This window comes from Choloepus didactylus, chromosome 5 (genome assembly GCF_015220235.1).
Source record: "Choloepus didactylus isolate mChoDid1 chromosome 5, mChoDid1.pri, whole genome shotgun sequence".
NCBI classification, from domain to species: Eukaryota; Metazoa; Chordata; class Mammalia; order Pilosa; family Megalonychidae; genus Choloepus; species Choloepus didactylus.
In genome coordinates this window covers 30,621,498-30,640,870 of record NC_051311.1, presented here as the reverse complement: position 1 = coordinate 30,640,870, position 19,373 = coordinate 30,621,498, and the positions used below count along the sequence as shown (strand labels likewise).

At 40.0% G+C, this 19,373-nt stretch overlaps 1 protein-coding gene across 11 annotated transcripts in view; it reads right to left on the bottom strand.

Annotated features, from left to right (window-relative positions):
* LMBR1 (limb development membrane protein 1) overlaps nucleotides 1-18,207 on the bottom strand; it is a 360,445-nt gene extending 342,238 nt beyond the window's left edge. For 9 of the 11 annotated variants that reach the window (XR_005216916.1, XR_005216915.1, XR_005216917.1 and 6 more), the window contains exon 1: nucleotides 17,936-18,207. Coding sequence is in view for 6 of the 11 variants with exons in the window: in XM_037835728.1 (XP_037691656.1) it covers nucleotides 17,936-18,001 (66 nt within the window). In the remaining 5 variants the exon portion in view is untranslated. The remainder of the gene's footprint in view (nucleotides 1-17,935) is intronic. The other 2 variants (XM_037835730.1, XM_037835733.1) reach the window with 1 other exon arrangement.
* Between the last annotated feature and the right edge of the window lie 1,166 nt (nucleotides 18,208-19,373).

The following is a 19,373-nucleotide window of genomic DNA, read 5'->3' as shown; positions in this document are numbered from 1 at the left end:
CCAGTTCTACATTATGCTACTCTACGCTTTATTGCTTGCACTCCAGTCATACTGACCATCTTCTTTCTCCAAATCCACAGGCTCTCAAAGATCCCCTTCTGTCTATTTGTCACCTTAATCTCTCTTTCAGCTACCTACGGCTACTTATCATTTGGCATCAGCTTAATGTCACTTTCTGAGAAGGCTTCCCTAAGCCCCTGATATTTTCTCTCTTAGCATCCTATCAATCCCCTTCATTGTGCTTATCACAATTGCTTAAGTAATAGCCAGTTACCCACCAACAGCTATTTCTCCATTCTTCCTCAGTGCCAAAGCTCTGGATGTCCACCTCTCCCCAACACTACTCAGGGGGCAAATCCTTACAAATCTAAGGTCTCATGGTAATCCCATTCCTGTTGTTAGTAGTTTAGGACAGGCCAACCCTGGCTATGTAACATGCGTGGAAATCTGCTAGAAAGTCATCTGGAAAGCAAATGCTCTTAAAAGGGGAAGAATAGTAAAACATCCTCTTTCACAAGACATTGACCGTATGTCTTTGACTAGTACTTGGATGAAGACTTTGAACTACTGAAAATTAAACAACGCTTTAGCCTATGGGCTTCCTCCTAGGTAGAATGATAAATACTGCCTGTTTTTTAAGTCAGATGAGTTGGGTCTTTCTTTACAGCTAGAAGCATCATAACTGATACTGTGTAATTAAACATTTAATGGCTATCTCCCAAGGAAGAACAGGCTCATCTATCCATTTAACAAATAATTACTGAACACTGTAGTTAACTGACAATAAATATTTGCTGAATGAATGAGTATTTTTTCTAATTTCAAATTAGAATGCACACAAAAAAAATCTTCAGGACTTGCTCCATCTATGTATAACCAGAGTTGTGGGGTCTTTGTTGTATATTTTTCCAGACTTTTTATTACACAAATATATAAATACTAATCATATTTTATTCATTTTTAAATTAACCTTCTATAGCATCTCATCAATAGATATACACTATTCCATTTAATGGACTGGCTACAATTTAACATTGAGGTTTCTTTACAAAGTTTGACTATCATAAGCAATGCTCTGGAGAAGATCCTTACAGAAAAACTTTGTCCATATATATGATAATATCTTTCTGATTAATTCTTAGAAGCAGATCTACTAGGTAAATGCCTGAATTTTTGTTTTTGACACATAATGGTTTGGGGTTTTGAATATGAATAACAATAGTTACTGGCCTCAATAATACATATGATATTCAAATATATAATATAAACTCATGAATCAATTCCACAAAATTACCATCTCATGAATTACCATCCTGGTGAAACAACCCTGTTTGTAGTCCTAGAAACCCAGATTGTTATCAAATGTCTTATTTTGTTTATGGCAGCTCTAAGAAAGATGCAGGCATAGTGGATTTGAGAAGAACTAAAATAATATGAGAGAAATGACTTCTGAAGGTCAAAAGCTGTACTTTAAAGGGTATGGGGAATACTCCTAAATCCCACACCACCAAGAAGATATACATGTAAAACACTGATTTTAATTAAATATCAGAATAACTTTCAAAATTCCTAGATGGCCTACAGACTTAGTTACGCGATTGAAACACTATGTGTTTTATCATGAGTCTTGCCACAAAAAGAGCCACAAAGAAAAAAAAGTACCTTGAATTCCCTTTCCAACTTTAAGTTCCCCTCACACAAATTCAAGTTTTTGCAATTATGAAGCCTTCTAAAAACCAAGAAAATTTTGGCATACCCAAATTTCAAGTCACTCCTGATAGAGATAGGTCAGCAACTGAAAGCAGGTAAAATGGGATGACAGAGAGGAATGGTTTTCACAATGAAGCTTGAGAAAGTAAATCTAAGCTGTAAAATCTTACAAATCACCACCAAGATGTAGAATGCAATCTATGAAGAAAACAGGAATGAAGGTATATAAAAGATAACTAGTGCTCTGACACGAAGTCATCATGTTCAGAGTTACTGGCTAAAGGGTTTAAGAAAGGCTACCCGAACTGGCGGGGCAAGATGGCAGACTGGTGAGCTGTATGTTTTAGTTACTCCTCCAGGAAAGTAGGTAAAAAGCCAGGAACTGCGTGGACTGGACACCACAGAGCAATCTGTCTTTGGGCATACTTCATACAACACTCATGAAAACGTGGAACTGCTGAGATCAGCGAAATCTGTAAGTTTTTGCGGCCAGGGGACCCGCGCCCCTCCCTGCCAGGCTCAGTCCCGGGGGAGGAGGGGCTGTCAGCTCCAGGAAGGAGAAGGGAGAATTGCAGTGGCTGCTCTCATCGGAAACTCATTCTACTGATTCAAACTCCAACCATAGATAGACTGAGGCCAGACACCAGAGACTCTGAGAGCAGCCAGCCCAGCAGAGAGGAGACGGGCATAGAAGGAAAACAACACGAGAAGCTCCAAAGTAAAAGCAGAGGATTTTTGGAGTTCTGGTGAACACAGAAAGGGGAAGGGCGGAGATCAGGCCTTGAGGCGCATATGCAAATCCCGAAGCAAGGCTGATCTCTCTGCCCAGGGCACCTTTCCTTAATGGCCCTGGTTGCTTTGTCTATTAGCATTTCAATAACCCATTAGATCTCTGAGGAGGGCCGTTTTTTTTTTTTTTTTTTTTTTTTTTTTTAAATCCTTTTTGCTTTTTCTAAAACAATTACTCTAAGAAGCTCAATACAGAAAGCTTCAAAGAACTGAAATTTGGGCACGTCAAGTCAAGAGCAGAAATAAGAGAGCTCTGAGACAAAAGGCAATAATCCAGTGGCTGAGAAAATTCACTAAACAACACAACTTCCCAAGAAAAGGGGGGTGTCCGCTCACAGCCACCATCCTGGTGGACAGGAAACACTCCTGCCCATCGCCAGCCCCATAGCCCAGAGCTGCCCCAGACAACCCAGTGTGACGGAAGTGCTTCAAATAACAGGCACACACCACAAAACTGGGCGTGGACATTAGCCTTCCCTGCAACCTCAGCTGAATGTCCCAGAGCTGGGAAGGGGGAGCAGTGTGAATTAACAGAGCCCCATTCAGCCATCATTTGAGCAGACTGGGAGCCTCCCAACACAGCCCAGCAGCCCAGAACTGCCCTGGGGGGACGGCACTCACCTGTGACATAGCACAGTCATCCCTCAACAGAGGACCCGGGGTGCACAGCCTGGAAGAGGGGCCCACTCGCAAGTCTCAGGAGCCATACGCCAATACCAAAGACTTGTGGGTCAGTGGCAGAGACAAACTGTGGCAGGACTGAACTGAAGGATTAGACTATTGCAGTAGCTTTAAAACTCTAGGATCATCAGGGAGATTTGATTGTTAGGGCCACCCCCCCTCCCCGACTGCCCAGAAACACGCCCCACATACAGGGCAGGCAACACCAACTACACACGCAAGCTTGGGACACCAATTGGGCCCCACAAGACTCACTCCCCCACTCACCAAAAAGGCTAAGCAGGGGAGATCTGGCTTGTGGAGAACAGGTGGCTCGTGGACGCCACCTGCTGGTTAGTTAGAGAAAGTGTACTCCACGAAGCTGTAGATCTGATAAATTAGAGATAAGGACTTCAACTGGTCTACAAACCCTAAAAGAACCCTATCAAGGACAGCAAATGCCACGAGGCCAAAAACAACAGAAAATTATAAAGCATATGAAAAAACCAGACGATATGGATAACCCAAGCCCAAGCACCCAAATCAAAAGACCAGAAGAGACACACCTAGAGCAGCTACTCAAAGAACTAAAGATGAACAATGAGACCCTAGTACGGGATATGAAGGAAATCAAGAAGACCCTAGAAGAGCATAAAGAAGACATTGCAAGACTAAATAAAAAAATGGATGATCTTATGGAAATTAAAGAAACTGTTGACCAAATTAAAAAGATTCTCGACACTCATAGTACAAGACTAGAGGAAGTTGAACAACGAATCAGTGACCTGGAAGATGACAGAATGGAAAATGAAAGCATAAAAGAAAGAATGGGGAAAAAAATTGAAAAACTCGAAATGGACCTCAGGGATATGATAGATAATATGAAGCGTCCGAATATAAGACTCATTGGTGTCCCAGAAGGGGAAGAAAAGGGTAAAGGTCTAGGAAGAGTATTCAAAGAAATTGTTGGGGAAAACTTCCCAAATCTTCTAAACAACATAAATACACAAATCATAAATGCTCAGCGAACTCCAAATAGAATAAATCCAAAAAAACCCACTCCGAGACATATACTGATCACACTGTCAAACATAGAAGAGAAGGAGCAAGTTCTGAAAGCAGCAAGAGAAAAGCAATTCACCACATACAAAGGAAACAGCATAAGACTAAGTAGTGACTACTCAGCAGCCACCATGGAGGCGAGAAGGCAGTGGCACGATATATTTAAAATTCTGAGAGAGAGGAATTTCCAGCCAAGAATACTTTATCCAGCAAAGCTCTCCTTCAAATTTGAGGGAGAGCTTAAATTTTTCACAGACAAAGAAATGCTGAGAGAATTTGCTAACAAGAGACCTGCCCTACTGGAGATACTAAAGGGAGCCCTACAGACAGAGAAACAAAGACAGGACAGAGAGACTTGGAGAAAGGTTCAGTACTAAAGAGATTCGGTATGAGTACAATAAAGGATATTAATAGAGAGAGGGAAAAATATGGCAAACATAATCCAAAGGATAAGATGGCCGATTCAAGAAATGCCTTCACGGTTTTAACGTTGAATGTAAATGGATTAAACTCCCCAATTAAAAGATATAGATTCGCAGAATGGATCAAAAAAAATGAACCATCAATATGTTGCATACAAGAGACTCATCTTAGACACAGGGACACAAAGAAATTGAAAGTGAAAGGATGGAAAAAAATATTTCATGCAAGCTACAGCCAAAAGAAAGCAGGTGTAGCAATATTAATCTCAGATAAAATAGACTTCAAATGCAGGGATGTTTTGAGAGACAAAGAAGGCCACTACATACTAATAAAAGGGGCAATTCAGCAAGAAGAAATAACAATCGTAAATGTCTATGCACCCAATCAAGGTGCCACAAAATACATGAGAGAAACATTGGCAAAACTAAAGGAAGCAATTGATGTTTCCACAATAATTGTGGGAGACTTCAACACATCACTCTCTCCTATAGATAGATCAACCAGACAGAAGACCAATAAGGAAACTGAAAACCTAAACAATCTGATAAATGAATTAGATTTAACAGACATCTACAGGACATTACATCCCAAATCACCAGGATACACATACTTTTCTAGTGCTCACGGAACTTTCTCCAGAATAGATCATATGCTGGGACATAAAACAAGCCTCAATAAATTTAAAAAGATTGAAATTATTCAAACCACATTCTCTGACCACAATGGAATACAATTAGAAGTCAATAACCATCAGAGACTTAGAAAATTCACAAATACCTGGAGGTTAAACAACACACTCCTAAACAATCAGTGGGTTAAAGAAGAAATAGCAAGAGAAATTGCTAAATATATAGAGACGAATGAAAATGAGAACACAACATACCAAAACCTATGGGATGCAGCAAAAGCAGTGCTAAGGGGGAAATTTATAGCACTAAACGCATATATTAAAAAGGAAGAAAGAGCCAAAATCAAAGAACTAATGGATCAACTGAAGAAGCTAGAAAATGAACAGCAAACCAATCCTAAACCAAGTAGAAGAAAAGAAATAACAAGGATTAAAGCAGAAATAAATGACATAGAGAACAAAAAAACAATAGAAAGGATAAATATCACCAAAAGTTGGTTCTTTGAGAAGATCAACAAGATTGACAAGCCCCTAGCTAGACTGACAAAATCAAAAAGAGAGAAGACCCATATAAACAAAATAATGAATGAAAAAGGTGACATAACTGCAGATCCTGAAGAGATTAAAAAAATTATAAGAGGATATTATGAACAACTGTATGGCAACAAACTGGATAATGTAGAAGAAATGGACAATTTCCTGGAAACATATGAACAACCTAGACTGACCAGAGAAGAAATAGAAGACCTCAACCAACCCATCACAAGCAAAGAGATCCAATCAGTCATCAAAAATCTTCCCACAAATAAATGCCCAGGGCCAGATGGCTTCACAGGGGAATTCTACCAAACTTTCCAGAAAGAACTGACACCAATCTTACTCAAACTCTTTCAAAACATTGAAAAAAATGGAACACTACCTAACTCATTTTATGAAGCTAACATCAATCTAATACCAAAACCAGGCAAAGATGCTACAAAAAAGGAAAACTACCGGCCAATCTCCCTAATGAATATAGATGCAAAAATCCTCAACAAAATACTTGCAAATCGAATCCAAAGACACATTAAAAAAATCATACACCATGACCAAGTGGGGTTCATTCCAGGCATGCAAGGATGGTTCAACATCAGAAAAACAATCAATGTATTACAACACATTAAAAACTCGAAAGGGAAAAATCAATTGATCATCTCAATAGATGCTGAAAAAGCATTTGACAAAATCCAACATCCCTTTTTGATAAAAACACTTCAAAAGGTAGGAATTGAAGGAAACTTCCTCAACATGATAAAGAGCATATATGAAAAACCCACAGCCAGCATAGTACTCAATGGTGAGAGACTGAAAGCCTTCCCTCTAAGATCAGGAACAAGACAAGGATGCCCGCTGTCACCACTGTTATTCAACATTGTGCTGGAAGTGCTAGCCAGGGCAATCCGGCAAGACAAAGAAATAAAAGGCATCCAAATTGGAAAAGAAGAAGTAAAACTGTCATTGTTTGCAGATGATATGATCTTATATCTAGAAAACCCTGAGAAATCAACGATACACCTACTAGAGCTAATAAACAAATTTAGCAAAGTAGCGGGATACAAGATTAATGCACATAAGTCAGTAATGTTTCTATATGCTAGAAATGAACAAACTGAAGAGACACTCAAGAAAAAGATACCATTTTCAATAGCAACTAAAAAAATCAAGTACCTAGGAATCAACTTAACCAAAGATGTAAAAGACCTATACAAAGAAAACTACATAACTCTACTAAAAGAAATAGAAGGGGACCTTAAAAGATGGAAAAATATTCCATGTTCATGGATAGGAAGGCTAAATGTCATTAAGATGTCAATTCTACCCAAACTCATCTACAGATTCAATGCAATCCCAATCAAAATTCCAACAACCTACTTTGCAGACTTGGAAAAGCTAGTTATCAAATTTATTTGGAAAGGGAAGATGCCTCGAATTGCTAAAGACACTCTAAAAAAGAAAAACGAAGTGGGAGGACTTACACTCCCTGACTTTGAAGCTTATTATAAAGCCACAGTTGCCAAGACAGCATGGTACTGGCACAAAGATAGACATATAGATCAATGGAATCGAATTGAGAATTCAGAGATAGACCCTCAGATCTATGGCCGACTGATCTTTGATAAGGCCCCCAAAGTCACCGAACTGAGCCATAATGGTCTTTTCAACAAATGGGGCTGGGAGAGTTGGATATCCATATCCAAAAGAATGAAAGAGGACCCCTACCTCACCCCCTACACAAAAATTAACTCAAAATGGACCAAAGATCTCAATATAAAAGAAAGTACCATAAAACTCCTAGAAGATAATGTAGGAAAACATCTTCAAGACCTTGTATTAGGAAGCCACTTCCTAGACTTTACACCCAAAGCACAAGCAACAAAAGAGAAAATAGATAAATGGGAACTCCTCAAGCTTAGAAGTTTCTGCACCTCAAAGGAATTTCTCAAAAAGGTAAAGAGGCAGCCAACTCAATGGGAAAAAATTTTTGGAAACCATGTATCTGACAAAAGACTGATATCTTGCATATACAAAGAAATCCTACAACTCAATGACAATAGTACAGACAGCCCAATTATAAAATGGGCAAAAGATATGAAAAGACAGTTCTCTGAAGAGGAAATACAAATGACCAAGAAACACATGAAAAAATGTTCAGCTTCACTAGCTATTAGAGAGATGCAAATTAAGACCACAATGAGATACCATCTAACACCGGTTAGAATGGCTGCCATTAAACAAACAGGAAACTACAAATGCTGGAGGGGATGTGGAGAAATTGGAACTCTTATTCATTGTTGGTGGGACTGTATAATGGTTCAGCCACTCTGGAAGTCAGTCTGGCAGTTCCTTAGAAAACTAGATATAGAGCTACCATTCGATCCAGCGATTGCACTCCTCGGTATATACCCGGAAGATCGGAAAGCAGTGACACGAACAGATATCTGCACGCCAATGTTCATAGCAGCATTATTCACAATTGCCAAGAGATGGAAACAACCCAAATGTCCTTCAACAGATGAGTGGATAAATAAAATGTGGTACATACACACGATGGAATACTACGCGGCAGTAAGAAGGAACGATCTGGTGAAACATATGACAACATGGATGAACCTTGAAGACATAATGCTGAGCGAAATAAGCCAGGCACAAAAAGAGAAATATTATATGCTACCACTAATGTGAACTTTGAAAAATGTAAAACAAATGGTTTATAATGTAGAATGTAGGGGAACTAGCAGTAGAGAGCAATTAAGGAAGGGGGAACAATAATCCAGGAAGAACAGATAAGCTATTTAACGTTCTGGGGATGCCCAGAAATGACTATGGTCTGTTAATTTCTGATGGTTGTAGTAGGAACAAGTTCACTGAAATGTTGCTATATTATGTAACTTTCTTGGGGTAAAGTAGGAACATGTTGGAAGTTAAGCAGTTATCTTAGGTTAGTTGTCTTTTTCTTACTCCCTTGCTATGGTCTCTTTGAAATGCTCTTTTATTGTATGTTTGTTTTCTTTTTAACTTTTTTTTTCATACAGGTGATTTGAAAAAAGAAGGGAAAGTTAAAAAAAAAGAAAAAAAAAAAAAAGAAAAAAGACAAACAAGGGGAAAAAAAAAAAAAAAAAAAGATGTAGTGCCCCCTTGAGGAGCCTGTGGAGAATGCAGGGGTATTCGCCTACCCCACCTCCATGGTTGCTAACATGACCACAGACATAGGGGACTGGTGGTTTGATGGGTTGAGCCCTCTACCATAAGTTTTACCCTTGGGAAGACGGTTGCTGCAAAGGAGAGGCTAGGCCTCCCTGTATTTGTGCCTAAGAGTCTCCTCCTGAATGCCTCTTTGTTGCTCAGATGTGGCCCTCTCTCTCTGGCTAAGCCAACTTGAAAGGTGAAATCACTGCCCTCCCCCGTACGTGGGATCAGACACCCAGGGAAGTGAATCTCCCTGGCAACGTGGAATATGACTCCCAGGGAGGAATGTAGACCTGGCACCGTGGGACGGAGAACATCTTCTTGACCAAAAGGGGGATGTGAAAGGAAATGAAATAAGCTTCAGTGGCAGAGAGATTCCAAAAGGAGCCGAGAGGTCACTCTGGTGGGCACTCTTATGCACACTTTAGACAACCCTTTTTAGGTTCTAAAGAATTGGGGTAGCTGGTGGTGGATACCTGAAACTATCAAACTACAACCCAGAACCCATGAATCTCGAAGACAGTTGTATAAAAATGTAGCTTATGAGGGGTGACAATGGGATTGGGAAAGCCATAAGGACCAAACACCACTTTGTCTAGTTTATGGATGGGTGAGTAGAAAAGTAGGGGAAGGAAACAAACAGACAAAGGTACCCAGTGTTCTTTTTTACTTCAATTGCTCTTTTTCACTCTAATTATTATTCTTGTTATTTTTGTGTGTGTGCTAATGAAGGTGTCAGGGATTGATTTAGGTGATGAATGTACAACTATGTAATGGTACTGTAAACAATCGAAAGTACAATTTGTTTTGTATGACTGCGTGGTATGTGAATATATCTCAATAAAATGATGATTTAAAAAAAAAAAAAAAAAAAAAAAAAAGAAAGGCTACCCAAAAGAAAATGGATTTTCCCATTTCTAGCATGCAAGTTACTCTATGCCAGTGGAATGAGAGTGAGAAGCTGGATCCAGGAGTCAAGAATTCCAAGTTAAAAATCAGAAAGACACTAAACTGGATGAAGGAACAGACACACACACATACACACACAAATTTCTCAGAATGGATGTTATTTAAAATAATCCAAAATGCATTTACAAGGATCTCAATGAAATTCCAGATAAGGGAAATCTGAAAAGATTCTAACATACAAAGGATAATAGATATTAACAGCATAAAATTAGAATTTATTGTCTTTATTTGGCTTCCTTTCTGAGTTTTATTTTATTAAGTGTGAAAACATTTATAAGGACTTTCAAAGACAAATTTCCATTATCAGTCTCTCATGTCTATTTTTTCCTACAATGCCTTAAGTTTCTTGAAATTATTTAATATCAAAGTTTTCAGGAAATCAACCCATATTAGTTATTTGGATATAATCTCCAAAGTTCTAATATCATCATGAATGAATATTTACATAAATGGACACTGGAGAATAAAACAAACATATAAGGTTTCAAAGATTTTATATTCTATCCTACGAGACAACTGCTTTGGAAATAAAAGGAAGAAAACACTAGAAATTCATGCTGAAAGGACATGATATACCTTGGATGCCAACACCTCTCAGGAAATATACTTCCAACTTAAGAAGAAAAGAATAGAAGGAAAAAACATCTGAAGTGAAATTAATAACGCCCCAGTTTCCTTCAACCTCAAATACAGAACTAAGGAATGGTGAGGTACATTTATAAACAGTGGTGAAAGCCAAAGCCTCCTGAGGGAGTATTAGTTTTCTCTTGCAATTGTTAACAAAGGACCATAAACTTAGTAGCTTACAACAACATATTTATTATCTATTCTAGAAGCCAGAAATCCAAAATGGGTTTTGCTGGGCTAAAATCAAGATATCAGCAGGGCTGGATTCCTTCTGGAAGCTCTAGGAGAGAGTCTGTCTCCTTGCTTTTTCTATCTTATAGAGGCCACCTGCACTCCTTGGCTCGTGGCCTCCTTTCAGCAATCACATCACTCCAACCTGTGCTTCATCGTATCTCTTTCTCTGACACTGACCCTTCTTATAAGGACCCCTGTGATTACATCGCACCCATGCAGATAATCCAGGATAATATCCCCCTAACACTCATATTTGCAAAGTCCTTTTTGTCAAATAAAGTAACATATTCACAGGTTCCAAGAATTAGGACATGGACATCTTTACCGTAGTAGGGAAGTCAACTTAACACAGTTTAGAAAAGTTGAATACAGAAGAACCTTCTATACCTCTATCTCATTCCTTTTCACTGACCTATGTTATTAAATCACTTCAATATATAGGTTGGCTATTGGACTTGTACCTACTAAACCATTCCACTAAAAGACTCCTTGACCACAATGAGAAAGAGAAAAGAAATCCCCGACCTCTGGAATATGGCCTGGTACTATCAGCTAGGTCTTTGGTTTTGCTACAAAATGTCTTAGCCACTCAAAGCTCGGAACTCACAACTGGGCCTTGATGTTCTCATACTAAACATAAGCAATTTCACAGAACATCAACATCAGACAAGGCCACTCCATGAGGAGCAAGTTGTTTCACAGTGCATCATGGGAACATAAGCTCAGGCAAAACAGAAATTTTCAGCAAATTACCACTTTATCACTTACACAGCACAAAGGGGCCAAAAGAGTAGGGGAAGAGAGTCCATCGTGGACAGTCCCCCAAGCAGGCCAAACTACTCAGGTCAGAGTCGGTGGATGGCAGCTGTGCATACCACACTTGGAACTGGAGAGGAGAGACATTTGTGCTGCCAGAAAGTGGGAATTTATACATCCCAGGGGTAGGGAGCCCTGCCACTTAGCAAAAAGCATGTAACAAGCAAATTTTGTGCAGAGTTCCCACCCTGATAAGTAACTGGGGCTGCTTGTTCTCAGTTTTGGGTTCAAGATACTTGGGCCACTCCATTAGACCTAACTTCTCCTCCAGGCTGCGAAATGGAAGCATATCAAAACATCTGGACACAAAGAAAAGGAGGAGGGTTGGTAACGGTAGGAACATGGCTACTGAGCATGTCCATGATTTCCCCAGCACTCTATGACCCTGATGGATAAAGATTAAACAAGACCACTCTATAATCATGCCTGAACACAGACAAAAAACTTGAACACTGTCCACATCGCAAAAATAACCAAACATCTCCCTATCCTGTCTAATCAAATGTCTGTTGCTTCGTTACCAAGTGTAGCATTAGCCTCAACCTAGTCTTCCTTCCTTCCAGATAAGATTTATTAAGATACCCAATCATAGAATTATCCCTACTTCTCAATCCAGATCAAAGTCACACCTCCTCCCAAATCACCTAACACAAGCCCAAATCCTATAAGAAGTCCTTCTTAGTACTGTCTTACTGAGATGCTCCACAGTTTCTGAAAGTGTGCATTTTCCCTCACTTGACATGCAATAAACCCAACTTTTTAACTGCAGGTGTTTTTCTGGTAGTCTTTGGCTGGAGGACAATGACAAAGACAAAAAGACTATGTACTCCAAGACAACTATACTCCGAATATATTTACAACAAGATTGGTGATTGGCTCCCATCTTCTGTCCAGCCTCTACAGGAAAGGCTAAAATTTTTATCTTCTCCACAGGGAGTAAGCCATGGAGGTGAGGGCAAGACACTGGTAGGAAATGGCAGGTAAACTCATCTAGGAAGCAGTAGGTGGAGAATGATTCCTTGCATCCCCATTATTGCCCCACCCCTATTTGGCCAAAAGGGGAGCCAACTAAATCAGAGGGTCCTAAAATCTTTGCTGTTGTAAAAGTCCCAACCAACCCCAGATTTGCCCTTCAAAATATTAAATCCAAGTGGCGAGCTTAAAACAAAGCGTAAAACAAAGCTTAAAACAAAGCTTAAAACAAAGCCAATTTAGATTATGCAGTCAGATCCCAAAACTTCCTGCTGGCTAGCTTCACAGGCTCTCCTTGGTCATTTCATTAACCTCACAATAACCCAACTCTATATTTTATAAAATTGATTTTGTTGAATCCCACTACCCTGTTAAGATGGAGGTTTTAACTTTATAGGATTGTAAATACAGCATAGTGTGTGGAGTCAGCCTGCCTGGATTCAAATTTTGCTTCCACTGCACATAGACTACATAACCTTGGGACTGATTATAAAGTAGGTTACAGTGAGGTATCTACTTCACAGAATTGTTATGAGCCTCAAGATATCTAAAAACACTCAATAAAAGTTATTTATTATTAATTTGGCAAAGATAGTATGGGGGGTTTTATAAGCTACATAGTAATATGATCATCTTAAAGCAGTAACTATACTGGTGAAAGTGGCATCAATGTAAGAAATACACTTTGAAACTAGCATCTAAGTAAATGCGCCCGAAAAATAGATGAATCAAAGGACAAGTATTACTATGCATGCATGGCAAGAATAAAGAATAGGCATATATAAATTATTATTAATATTTCAGTTCTCCTGTTGGGTATATATGCTATTCTCAATGTTTTAGTACTCCTGAGGGATGATGGGATCATGGACACATAGTATTTAAATACAGGTTAACAAAAAGCAAGCCACATATGTACCAATGAAGAATGCATATCATGAACCAATGATTATGATTAATCCAATTCTATGGACCTGAAGTCCAAAAGTAAAAAGGGAAAAAAGACAAGGAAAGAAATGGATTGTTACCACTTGATTATTAATAGCTAAAGTACAAGGTGATCATTAAAATAACTGATAAAAAAACTATTATTTCAGACTACTCAAGATAAAATAGGATTACTACATGAGTATTTAAATGTTAAACAGAGGACACCTGAAACTCAGAACTAGAGCTCAGCAGCTATGAATGTCAGTACTACCTCATACAGCAACTGTTAAAAAAGCTGAAAAAGAGTTCAGACTTCAAATAGAGATATGAATGAAGCAGATGTGGTTAGGACTAAGGCAAATCAGGCCAAAGGGAAAAGATGATATTGACTGTGCTTTAAAACTTCAACTTCTATGTGAAATCAAGGGAAGAGATGTTTATTTAGTGCCAGATCTATATTTTCTGTAGCATACTAAATAATTTAATTTGTGTGGTCAGTTTATTCAAACACCATAATTACATGGAACTCTGAATAGGAAGTGAGATCTGGTAGGTTTGTACAGATTAGTGTGAAATCCTGATACATCCCAAAGTAATTTGGGCAGAGAATAAAAATATATTTGCAGGGACCCTCTGAGGAACTGGAGGGGAAATGCAGAAATGTTGGACTTCCCCACCTGGGTGATGAGTGATATTTTCACAAACATTCAGGACTACCAATTTAGTAGGCTGAGCCCTCGATCTTGAGGCTTCCCTTATGAAGCTTGTTAGCAAAGAAGAGGCTAAGCCTACTTATAATTGTGCCTAAGAGTCTCCACCAGAGACCCTCTTTGTTGCTCAGATGTGGCCTCTCTCTCTCTAAACTCACTTGGCAGGTGATCTCACTGCCCTTCCCACTACGTGGGACATGACTCCCAGAGGTGTAAATCTCCCTGGCAATGCAGGACATGACTCCCAGGGATAACCCTGGGCCCAGCAACATGGGATTGAGAAAATCTTCTTGACCAAAAAGTGGAAGCGAAATGAAACAAAATAAAGTTTCAGTGGCTGAGAGATTTCATACGGAGCGGAGAGGTCACTCTGAATGACATTCTTATGCACTATACAGATATCCCTTCTTAGTTTTTAGTGTATTGGAATAGCTAGAACAAAATACCTGAAACTGTCAAACTTCAGCCCAGTAGTCCTGATTCTTGAAGATGATTGTATAACTATGTAGCTTACACAGTGTGACTGTGTGATTGTGAAAACCTGTGGCTCACACACCCTCATGGACAGATGAGTAGAAAAATGGGGACAAAAATTATATGAAAAACAGGTTGGGATGGGGGGATAGAATGCTTTGGGTGTTCTTTTGTACTTGTATTTTTATTCTTATTTTTATTTATTTTTTTTTTTTGGAGTAAGGAAAATGTTCAAAAATTGATTGTAGTGATGAATGCACAACTATATGATGGCACTGTGAATATCAGTATCACATGATTGTATGGCATGTGAATATATCTCAAAAAAAACTGAATTCTAAAAAAAAGTTAAACACAGAAATTATAGCATTATATGGAAAAAACAAAGAGACTTCAATAATTAAAAGAATTGGCAACAAGTCCTAGAGAAAAATCAAGCATTTATAGTCAATGTCAATGCGCTTGGTCACTGTCTACACTGCTTCTGTAGGAGGTAGAATACGTTCATCACCCATGATACTGAGTCAGGGGAAATGGAATAAGGAGGGGCAGAACTAAGGAACTCTATAATCAGTGCCACAACTGGATTGTTTACAGGATGGCAGACAAAGGTAATAAAGCTCTCCACCACTATAATACGGGTCCCCTTCTCAATCCAAATGACAGAACATCTAATTAACTAAAAAATAAAGCTAAAGACAGACCAATGAAATAGTGTAGAGTACAAAATTAAAATTCACAAATATATAATCATCTAATTAGTGATAAATTGTGCCGAACTGATTGGCTATCCATATTGGGGGGGGGGGGATGACTCCTACCTCACACCATACACACACAAAAAAAAATTCCAGATGGAATGAAGATCTAAACGTGAACAGTAAATCGGTAAAGTATTTAGAGGAAAGCACTAGAGAATGTCTTCAAAACCTTGGAAAAAGCAAAGATTTCTTAAATAGGACATAAAAAGCACTAATCTTAAAAGAAAACATTTTAATAAACTGAACTATATTAAAATCTAAAATGTTGATTTATCAAAGATATCATTAAAAGAGTGAAAAAGCATCCACAGAGTGGGAAAAAAATATTTGCAATACATATATCCGATAAAGGACTTGTACCCAGAATATGTAAACAACTCTTGAAAATCAGTATTTAAAAGATAGACAAACCAATCAAAAAATGGGGAAAAAACTTGAAGATACTTCACAAAAGACTTCCAAATGATTAACAGACATATAAAAAAGTACTCAAATTCAATAGTCATGGGGGAAATGCAATTTAAAACCCTTTGTGCAATACTACTACACATTTACTAGAATAGGCAAAATAAAAAATGACCAAAAATACCAAGCATTGGCAAGGATGGGAAGCAATCAGACCTCTCTTACCGCATTGCTAAAAGTGTAAATTCGTACCACCACTTAGGAAAACTGTTTACGAGTAACTACTAAAGATAAACAAATGCATACCCTAAAACCTAGCTATTCCATTCCCAGGTAGATAACCAACAGAAATGCATAAATAGTCAAAACCTGGAAACTACTGAAGTGCCCACTAACAGAAAAATTGAAAAATTAATTTTGGTATACTCATACAACGAGCACTACAACATTGAGAATGAATTACAGCTACACAGAACATGGAGGAATCTCACGAACATCACTGAATGAAAGAAACTGGGCATAAAAAAGCACTTATTGCAAGATTCCATTCATATAAAGTAAACATGAAAAAACTATTGCATGGTGTTAGAACACAGGATAGTGACTACTCTTAGTGGAATGGAGAGTAACTACAAAGAGGTGGGCCTCTGGGATGCCAGTAATGTCCTGTTTGTTATTCTGGGTCCTGGACTACACAGGTGTTTTTAGTTTCAAAATAATTTAAGCTGTACACTTATGATTATTAATTTTCTGTGTACTTTAGCTTCAATTAAAACATTAAAAAGTAAAATAAAACTAAATATGCTATACCAAATTCCATTAACTCAGAATTTATATCTCCTCTTTATTTTAAAGTATGATTTGGCAAAGCAATTCCCAATTGTCAAGATCAATATACAAATTGCCTACACAAATTAGGCAATTCTAAACCAGAATTTTTTCACCTCAAACCAAGAGTGTTAATCAACCTGAAAGAAATTACTCAGAAAAGGGGAGGAATAAATATAAATCTATAAAATTAACATATTTAACACAGTTATGAAAAAGAAGCCCAGTTATAATGTATTCTAGGGGCATCATAAAAAGATACAAACATAAACTAGACTTTCTAAAGTCCTCTGCTTCTTGAACTCTTGAGATCAGCACAGATGAAACATGGGAGCAAAAGACTTCTATAAGAAGATGCTTCCAAAGCAATGTGAACTTTTGCCCGGGTCCTAAATCTCAAAAACAATCGCTCTTTTCATCTCAAAACAGAAACGCTTCAAACAATAAAAGTGGGGGTTGGAGAGGGAGGATGAGGGGTGCAAACGTGTGGCGCGGAGGGGAGAAGGAGGTTTCAAACCCATGCTTCTAAAACAGAGGAATGGAAAATACTTGCCTGCAAATAGCTGAGATCGGAGGCTGGCACTTAACAAGTGCCCAATAACACTTGCTAACCCTAAGAGGTACCAAACACTAAGGCTTGTATATTCTGCCAGGCAACTGAGCACGGGCACAAGAACCGGCTAGAGTAACTAACCTTTCCCAACCTGAATGCTGTGATTCCACCTATACCGGTCAAAGAAAGAAAATGTGGGTGGTGAGGCAACACAGGTGGGCCACTTCATTGTAGAAAGGGCAGGTGACACGACAAAACGACACGACAGTGCTTATAAAGCTAAAGCTCTGACGGTGGCACCGAGGCCGGAGGGGTGGCAGGGCAGTGGAGCTCGAGGTGAGGCTGCGGGGCGGGGGGCGGGGGGGCCGAAGGGTGCCAGACAGGAAACTCCGGGCAGGTGGCGGCCGCGAGGGAGATGGCGATGAAAGGGCCTGCCGCGGCGGCACGCCGGAGGTGCGGAGGCGCGAACGCAGCGAGGACACTAGTCGGCCCGGCGGGAGAACCCGGGACGTGAGAGGGGCGGGGGCAGGAGCCGGCCCGCCGTGGGGCCTGGGGGTCGCGGGGCCCGCACCACCTGAGGGGTGAGGCGGGGGCTGTCACCGAGGCCAGAGCCACGGCTGAGGATCGAGAAGGAGGAGGCCGGCATCCCGCCACTCACCGTAGACTCCCGCACTTGGCTGTGGAAATGCTGCTCCCGCACGGACACCTCGTCCTCCCCTTCCATCCTCCTTCATGCCCGCCGTCCCGCCGTCCGGATCCACCCGCACCAGCGCACCATCGCCCCCAGGGGCTGAGAGGTTCCAACGGCTTCACCGGACCAGTCGGGTTTGGCCGCGTACCACGATCAGGACTAAGAGCCCTAAACCCGCGGGCAAGAACAGGAACCGCGACAACAACAACAACCGCCGCCGCCGAAGCCGCCGAAGCCGCCGAAGCCGCACGGCTGAAGGAGGGGCAGGCGCAGCGCGCGGACAAGGAGGAGTCAGGGGAGGGGGCGGGGCCGGGGCGGGGTCGCTCCGCCTCCGGGGGGCAGCAGGGATGGAGGAGGGCTCTGGGAGACGTCAGAGGGAACGCGCCGTGGCGTCAGAGAAGCGCGCCTCGCTTTCTGCTTGGCCTCAGGCTTCTGAACCAACAAAGGCTCTGGGTGGGCGGGAGCGGGGGCGGGGCCTGGAACGGCCGGTGGGGTGTGGTTCGACCTGCGGCCCCCAGGGGCCGAAGACCCAGAATCCAGATTGGGGCGAGCTGGGAGGGCTGGTGAACTCCCGCCTGAAGTGTTTGAGAATGTGATTGTGGTTGAATTTTGCGGAAGTGCCCATTCTCCCTTCTTAAACAGTGGAAGTAATGTAGTGGTTACTGCGATCTCTAGAACAGTGTTTCTAGCCCACAGGGAGTGGATGTTTACAACTGCAGTGTCCGGTGCTTTTGTTCCCCGCGGGAGTTAATTATGACCTCTCCGATTAGTGCTCTTCAAAAACAGCTCTAGTACTCAGTACACAGAGGTTTTTTGGCAGAGGAAGGCAAGGGTTATCTCATGGAGAGACTTCCGCTTTGCCAAAGTAGATAAAAGATGGGAAATCAGTTGTTAAAAATACAAGCTTTGGACGGAAACTCCGGAAACCTGTATTCTTGTGATCTGATAAACTGATTTGGTTGTGAGGTTTCCCTATCAGTAAAACAGATAATCTTAAATATTAGGCGTCATGCCAAATTTCTCGGGTAAGACTATGTTTAGGGTCTTATGACCCTCCGGACCCTTAACAGTACGTTTATTTTACAACGCAACCAAACATTAAGCACGATTCATCCCCATTCTGCATTTTAAGTTTTGTGGGTTTTCTGCTATAAAATTTGAATTTTAAGGCATTTTTATAATTGTACCTTTGGATTTATTTGGCTATGAGAAAGTCATTTAATTTGCTATTTGGCTGTGACTTTTTTGACATCTCTAGTTAAAAATTTTTATGAAGCCAGAAAATATACAGATTGCTTTCAAATGTCATTTAGGTTTTTATGAATCTAAATTTAACAGTTAATAAAGTTGATATAATGTTCTTAATAGACATTTTATTAAATATATATAATTTAGATTTTGCTAT